Source organism: Astyanax mexicanus, chromosome 6, assembly GCF_023375975.1.
Source record: "Astyanax mexicanus isolate ESR-SI-001 chromosome 6, AstMex3_surface, whole genome shotgun sequence".
Classification (NCBI taxonomy): domain Eukaryota; kingdom Metazoa; phylum Chordata; class Actinopteri; order Characiformes; family Acestrorhamphidae; genus Astyanax; species Astyanax mexicanus.
Window position 1 is genome coordinate 2,776,596 of NC_064413.1, and position 8,403 is coordinate 2,784,998.

Consider the following 8,403-nt stretch of genomic DNA (forward strand, 5'->3'; position numbering starts at 1 on the left):
CAAAAAAAAAACGATATACGTTAAGTTATATGAAATAAAAATTACAATGTTAAACGAATGACTCCACTACAATGAACAAAAAAATACAAACATATTGTTTAACTTTTTGTGTATTAATTTATTCATAAATGTATTTTTTTTTACTGAATCCCGTTTTTGAGTGCATTGCAGGCAGAAAATAGCATTCTTATTTTTTTTTTTTCTTTTATTTTTTATGGCTAGAACATGTCAGATCTGAAGGTGTTAAAACGTTACTGTTCTTTTTATGGCAGTTTTTAAATAAAACCTCATGTACTTACCTAATACATACATATCTATAAACCTATCCAACTAAACAATTACCTACTACCTACCTAATATTTACCTCCCTACTACGTACCTACCTTCTATCTACCTATCTATGTAATACCTACCTAAACCATTTTCTTTTCCTATCAGCTGGAACAATTAATCAGATTATAATATAAACTTAAAGTATAATGCCTTAGTAAAATATTTATATCAGATTTATTATATTTTTATTTATTTTAGGGAGCAAATTCCCCTTACTGTACTGTAGGTGGCAGCAACACAAGCCACAGCGGCCAGTCTGAAGGAATCTCTCACAGAAGAAGGGGACAGTGGTGAGAGCTGCCAGGATACCGGGATCAAATCTCACCTTTCGGATTAAACTATGGGTACGGTTTAATTTTTTATTTTTATCTGTATTTAACTCTTTAAACAACAGTGCGGTGAATCCAGGGACTTATAGTTAATTACCGCCGCAGGCTATAGCTTACTAGGGTAGCTAGCCTAGTTAGTAGCGGTGGGTAAGCCAGCTCCAGAAAGTAAAAATCCATCCCAGGCTGCTGCAGCTGCAGCAGAGCCGCCCAGGCAGTTGGTGCAAAACCCTGGGATGGATTTTTACTTTCTGGACCTGAGTTACACTTCTGCGTTAGATAGGTTATTATTACCTGTTTAAACGCCATTGTAATTGTTTTTCGTGCTGAATTAAAGTCTATGAATAATAAAAAAATGCATATTGAGATATGTAGTTAGCTAGCTTCAGTTTAATAATTGGTAACGCAAGCTAATTAGCTAACTAGGTTAGCTTCTCTTGCTAGCTAGCTGGCTATGTTAGCTAGCTAGGCAACTAGGCTACGTGTACTTAGCATATAATACGTTAAAATACGTCTAAATAAAAAACGTTTTTGCTCAATTTCGTCATGTGCTCCTGGTATAAACTATGCAAACACATATGATAATTGTGCAGATATTTTTAATAAGCAGTTTTATTAAAGATCAGAGCTGGTTTTGTTTCCAACCGGAACAGAAGGAGGGGTGTACACTGACGTGTCAAATACGCAGCCGGTAGCTGCATATAGAAATAGAAGTAGTATAAAAAATAATAATATATGTATAAAGATAACACATCACATCAAAACAATAAAGGGAGACATATGGAATTACTAGAGCATCTCAAAAAAATTGAATATCATTAAAAAGTTACTTTATTTTAGTAATTCAATTAAAAAAGTGGAAACTCATATATAGATGTATTGCACACAGAGTGATCTACTTTAAGCCAAAAAACAACCTAAAAAACAATTAATACTTTTGGCAGGGTGGGCAGTTTGCCAAGTCCTCCTGGAAAATGAAATCCAAATCTACGTAAAAAAAAAAAAAAAAAAGATTGTTAGCAAAGGGAAGCATGAAGTGCTGTAATATTTTCCTGGGAAATTACTGCACTGACATTGGACTTGATATAACAACATTGATTTCCAAATAAAATGTAAAAAAATTATTGATAGTCAGTGATGGTTTGGAGAGACATGTCTGTCATCTGCTGGTGTTGATCCACTGTGTTTTATTATCAGGTCCAGAGTCAGTGCAGTTTTGTTTTCCCACAAAATCTTACAGCACTTCATGCTTCCCTCTGCGGATTTCATTTTCCAGCAGGATTTGGCACACTTATCTTATATAATATTCAACATTTTTTAAACTAATCATCAACAATACAGTAAATAAAAGCTTAGAATTGATCACTCTATTTATCTATTTATACTTCAAGAGGCTGTGAAAACTATTCCAGCTGACTCTACCTCATGAAGACACTGAGAAAGTAATAAAGAGCCTAATTTTCTCTCTTTTTCTCAAACAGCGGTGAACACAGGGACGTCTCTGGTGTTGTCCAGCCTGTTGTCGGTGCTGGTCTTCGCAGGGATGCAGATGTTCAGCAGGCAGCTGGGTTCCTCAGAGTGGCTGACCATCCTGGGAGGCTTCCTGGGTTCAGTGCTGTTCGTCTGCTCCCTCACTGTATCCTGATCTCAGCTTTGATTTCAAGATTCCTGCATTTGTGTACAGCAGCTTGTTGATTTTTTTTTTATGTTTTATGATTTTGTATTGTGGGCACATGACTGTAATTATTTAAAGGTTAAAAACCTGATGTAACATAAATAGAACAATAGATTCACACGTATTTGAACATTTTGTTGTTGTGTGTAAAACAATATATATAATTAATGATTTAATGCTTAAATGGGGGTAGAACCAAAAATGCACTTTTTAAAGGAGCTTGTTTAGTTTGATCTCCAGATCTCACCCAAAGTACATCTCCATTCTGTAAATACATTCAGACGAACAAATACAGATTCACACACTGTCCTGTAGTGATGCTCTCAGGATGTTCAGTATATGTCTCGTAGGCACTTAATTAATTAAAATGACTGAAGAAGTGCTGTAAAGGAATTTTACATGTCTTTTAAAGGGTCTGGGACACAAACATACACATTACCATGGACTCTTTTGGGTTAAGATGATGCACAATTTCACCTTATTTAGCACAATGGCTCCATCTCCTGGGTATTTGTGGCTTTGCTATACAAGAAATCAACCCCATTAGACCAAAATGAGCTAAAACTAAAAAGACTAAAAAAGATTTTTTTTTTGTCCTGTACTTTTTCTTAACCTTCATCACCAGGCCTTTAATAATCTGGAGAATCTTGTCTTTGGGAAAGGCTTCCAGGCAAAAATCTTCCCAGAGAGTGAGTAGGCAAATCTGCTGCTTATGTTTATTTACTATCATAAAGTCGTAATTCAAAATGTGAATTTTAAATATGTCTATATCTCTACACAAGCATAATAAGCCTCTCTCTCTGTTTCTTGTTTTCTTGTTTTGTTTTAGTTCTGTTGTGCCTGTGTTTGTCCCTCTTCGCCTCTGGTTTGGTGCATCGTGTGTGTGTCACCACTTGGTAAGCTGCTAAAGAAATGGAAATTACTTATTTTAACTTCCTTTAAAGATCTCATTGCATCATTCTTTTTCATATATTTAAAAAAAAATGTCTAGTTGTGTCTCTAGTATGAATGAATGCCAGGTGTTTCTATTTAGCCCTGTTTTAGATCACTGCATTAGTGGTCTCTGAAGAAAGACAGGTTTTTGCTCTTGCTCATGAATATTCATGCATGCAAACATATAGATTCTGATTGGCTAAAATCTGATGTGAACGGCGTGAACATGAATTACTTTGACCGGTGTTCTGTTCTGTTCGAGTTGTGCTACCTTGTCAAACTGTGCTTCCCTAGTGTTTATTTAAGGTCTTTCTAAAATGCAGAATCAACCGGAGATCCAATTTAAACTTACAGTTACTTAGACAAGATAGCTAACGCTAACTAGCTCTGTAAACAGAAGCTGTAAACTATTCTTTAGCTGACTGACAGTGTCGGTTCTGCTCAAGCCTGACTTCCGTGGGGGAAAATAGGTATTTGATACTCTGATTTTCGATTTTGCAAGTTTTCACACGTACAGAAAATGGAGAGGTCTGTAATTTTTTTATCATAGGTACAGTTGCAACTGTGAGAGACAGAATAAAAGAAATGATAGTAAATCACATTTGTATGATTTTTAAATATTATGTATATATTAAATAATAATCTTGGGGTCCAAATAAAGGATCTGCCAGAGGTTGTATTTTGCCCTAAAAACCAGCATGTATTTAGGGGTAATAGAAATTGTGTGTAATAACAATCTCCTGTTTTTCCATCCACAGTTTAATATTCTCACTTTTCGCTCTCTACTACATCAACAAAGTCTCTGCGGCTCTTTACCAGGCGGCCGCTCCTGTAGCAACCCCTGCCAAAACCACCAGCAAGGGCAAGAGGAAGAACTGAAGCACTTAAACTGCCTGTTATCGTCCAATCAGCTCCCACACAGCAGCAGCCTTTTTTTTTTTTTTTTATGAACTTATTCTGATTTCTACATTCCATTAATGTCATAAAACAAACCAGTCGAGAGTTACTGAAACATCCCACCCAGATTAAAATGGAAATGCAGTTTAGTAGAGAGTTTTGTTAAGGACATGTATGTTTGTATGTTTACACCACTGTCTTGCAGTGTTCATATATAAAAATAACAGACTGGCCAATTAAACAGTGAATTATCAATACACTCATGATCATGAGCTGTGTGTGAATCGTTTCTACGTACAAAATATTTTGTTAAATGATTTGTTATTAAAACAAAACAAAAAAGACATCAAATCCAGTGCCTGTGGCTTTTCTTTCTTTTATTTTTTTTTTTGCAGCTGAATTTTCTCTGTTTATTACTAATAACAGCAAATCCCCACAAGTATGAGAAGCTCAAATATAATGGATTTCTTTTTTAAGAAATTGCTGCAGGGTTTGCTGAAGATCATGAGACTCTCAGATATTGAATATTTGAACAAAACGCACTGAACCTCTCGCCATGACAGTATGCTGCTTCATAATAGTGCATCTCAAAAATTTTGAATATCATTGGAAAAATACTTTATTTCATTAATTATGAAAATCATATATTATATTGCACACAGAGTGATCTATTTTAAGAGTTTTTTTTTTATTTTTTATTGTTGATTATTGATTATGACTTGTAGCCAATGAAAACCCAAGAATCAGTGTCTTAGAAAAATTAGAATATTATATATTAAACCAATTGGTACTTTTTTCTTTGCAGTGTGGGCAGTGTGCCAAGTCCTGCTGGAAAATGAAATCCGCATCTCCATAAAAGTTGTTATCAGCAGAGGGAAGCTGTGAGATATGAAGTGCTGTAAGATTTTATAATGACCATATAATGGTGTCTCTGTGTCTATGTTACCTTCTGCCTCTCTCCCTTTAGTTAGGCTGTTTTATTCATATCTGCCGCAGTCATTAGATAATGTTTTATATTGTCTGTTTTACATAAATCCAGTCAAAACTAATTCCATCTCTAAAGTGCTATATAAATAAAACTGAATTAAGTCGAATTGAACGTTTGTAATGTAAAACTGTGATAAAGACAGAAGTACAGAATTTGATGAGTGTTCTTCTATTGCCTAATCCAGTCCAGTCTAGGTATGCAGAGAATGAGGAGATTGCTGGCGGCTCCAGAACGACTGACTCTGGAACGAAAGAGGACAGGTGAGCGTCTGTCTGTACCTTCCTGGGCTGAACACAGTGCTCAAATAAACTGTGATTCCCACAGGTTTGCACAGGCCCGGCCCGGCCCGTCCTGTGTCCTGTGTTTACGACTGCCTGGTAAAAATGACTGTTTTGTTTAATTAGAAGCTTTCTGTCCCTGTTTCTGATAATTAAAGGCTCTCGTGGAACATTAAAGAGAGAGAGAGAGGAACGCTCTGGACTCAGAACAGCTGAAATGTACTGAATGGTGCGGATAGGTCTTGGTTAAATGATTGTGCAGAGGAACAGTGTGTGCACAAGAAATATGCACCAGAGCGATGTTAGAAGGAGGACACACCCAACACTGACATTCATGAGCTGGAGAGGGAGGGTGTAGGCCTTGGGCTGCTTTCACAGACAAAAATGCTTAAAAAATGCCCCCTTTCACCCCAGTCTGACCCCAGCTCACAGAAACTGACCAGTACATATGAAAAAATAGCTTTTAGTAGACCCGAGCTGCTCTGCTAGTTATCATTCGTTAACTGTAATGCTATCGGAAGTAATTGTATTAAGCTAAGGCTGGACAAGCAGAATTTAATTATATAGCATTCTATTTATTCATTATTTATCCATTATTTATCCATTCTGTTTATCTACTCTCAACTGTCTTGCTTTTTTATTCTTTATTATTGAACTCCTAAATAACTCCTCTTAATTTTTTATGATGCACACCACTTGCAAGGGGACTGAGTGAAGTCACACAGAGCCATTAGAGAGATTTATTGAGGGTAATCCTAATTTTCAATGCAACCGAGCATTTACAACTTAAAGGGACTGAAACTTTTCTTAAATTAAAATTAAAATCAACTATTTAATGAGCTTAAGGTAAAATAAGGAAATTGATAAACAAAACAATAAAAATTTAAATCATGAGAGTATTAGAAAAACAAACCAGCAATATGAGACTTTTAAGAATAAAATAATCTAGAATAAATAAATAAGTGGACAGGCTAAAATGCAAAGCAATAAAATAAAAAGATAATTAATTAGAATAAGAAAAACAACAAACACAAATAAGGAAATAGAGGACCTAAAACATAAAGTTGCTACTGAAAAAAAAAGGTAAAACCAAAGCAATAAAATAAACAAATAATAGAATAATAAAGCTAAAAAAATACAAATGAAGAAATAGAGGACCTAAAACATGGAGTTGCTAAGGAAATTATAGAAATAAAATAAAAGATAAAACAAAAGATAGAATAAATAAAAAGATAGAATAAATTAAATAAAAGGTAAAAGGCCAAAAATAAAATGCAAAGCAATAAAAAAAATTAATAATGAAAGATAACAAACACAAATTAAGAAATAGAGCTAGACCTAATAAATGAAGTTGTTAAGGAAATGATAATAAATAAAATAAAAGGTAAAACAGAAGATAAAATAAATAAAAAGATGAAATAAATGAAATAAAAAGGTAAAAGGACAAAAATAAAAATATAAAAAATAATAAAAGGATGAAATCAATTAAAGGAACAAAATGGCAAAACAGTTCAAAAGTAAACATAAAATAAAATAAATAAAATTAGAAAATACATTTAAAAAAAGGTAAAAAAAAAAAAAAAAAAAAGTCCCATGCAGTCCCTTTGGATCTGACTTTTCTACATATCTAGCATTCTATAAACCAGCATTTCTCAATCCTGGTCCTGGAGACAACCCCTAACCCCTCCCTGCATATTCACATATCAGTTTCTCTCTTCTATTCTAGCGGTTTCTCTGCTCTAACACACCCACTGCAGTTCTTAAAAGAATTTGTTAATCAACTGATTAGCTGATAGAAGGGTGTTGGGAGAAGGGAAGGCAGTAAATCTGCAGGGCAGGGTGTCTCCAGGACCGAATCCAAACCAAAACGTTTTATTGTCTCATCCCCACCCTGTGGGCATCAATTATATATAGCCCAATAACCTTTGTCTTCGGTTTTTGTCTTTAGACAGCTGCTTTAAAGAGCACATAGTTGCAAAGTTTTAGTACCAATTTTTAAAAGTCTGCAAATTTGAGCCTTTTCACTGCTGATGGGATCAAACTTATACATGCGACTATATATAGATAGATATAGAATTGAGCATCCTATTGATTATACAGCAAATAATTGTCATTAAATTTGATTTTTTTTTTTTGTTTGTTTTAGTGCCCTCTCTGGTGAGAATGAGTAATTGCACAGAGCATGCAGAAGAATCATTTTAAACTGCATGGGTGGGTGAATGAATGGATGAATCCGATTCCAGGTTATGTTCAGTCAGAGAGAGAGAGAGAAAGAGAGAGAGAGAGCGCTCAGTCAGAAACTTCACTCCTTCGTTTCTTTGTTTTTACTATGAGTGAATGAGCTACTGAGCTCTGAGTTTCCTCTTCTGAAGTCTCCAATGCTCCACCAGCCGCTCACGTTCAGTAAAACTGAGCCGGATCCTCTTTTAGAGGCTGTACGTGTGACGTAAGTACGTAAAGGCACGTGACGTGACCAAGAAGAAGAACTCCTGCAAAAATCGAACTGACACCCCAACAGTTTTTAGAATGAATATATTATTAGTATTAGCAGGGATGGTGGTTCCAGCTCACATTAAACACAATATTTTATTCTTATTCTCCTCCACTTAGAAATGCTTCTGCTTTCAGTTTAGAAACTAAATCTTTAATTAAAGAGTTTAACCGTCAGTTATGGAAAAAATGTACTGTGGTAAGATTACTGCCCGTATCGCCCTGCTTTTGGTGAACAGCATCAGGATGTGGGCCACTGCAAATCCGCTATTTTACAACACACCCAGACAGCCCAAACCAGCCCTACCCTCTACAATAATGTTCTGATAACAACCAGCTCTTGACTCAAGTCCAAAACACACTGTCTTTTTGTCTATTTCACAAACGCACACTCCCCTCCTCACACACACACACACTCACAGGGCAGTGAGTTAAGAGGAGGTCTGGAAGCTATGAGTCACTGTGTTGGGAAAGAGAGGCAGA

General features: G+C 35.3%; 1 protein-coding gene across 1 annotated transcript; it reads left to right on the forward strand.

Annotated features, from left to right (window-relative positions):
* Positions 1-555: 555 nt before the first annotated feature.
* Positions 556-4,213, forward strand: krtcap2 (keratinocyte associated protein 2). Its single transcript, XM_007255933.4, has 5 exons — positions 556-677; positions 2,141-2,295; positions 2,960-3,023; positions 3,164-3,230; positions 4,026-4,213. The coding sequence occupies exons 1-5, from the start codon at positions 674-676 to the stop codon at positions 4,144-4,146; spliced, it is 411 nt and encodes a 136-aa protein (XP_007255995.1). The 5' UTR covers positions 556-673; the 3' UTR covers positions 4,147-4,213.
* The last annotated feature ends 4,190 nt before the right edge of the window (positions 4,214-8,403 follow it).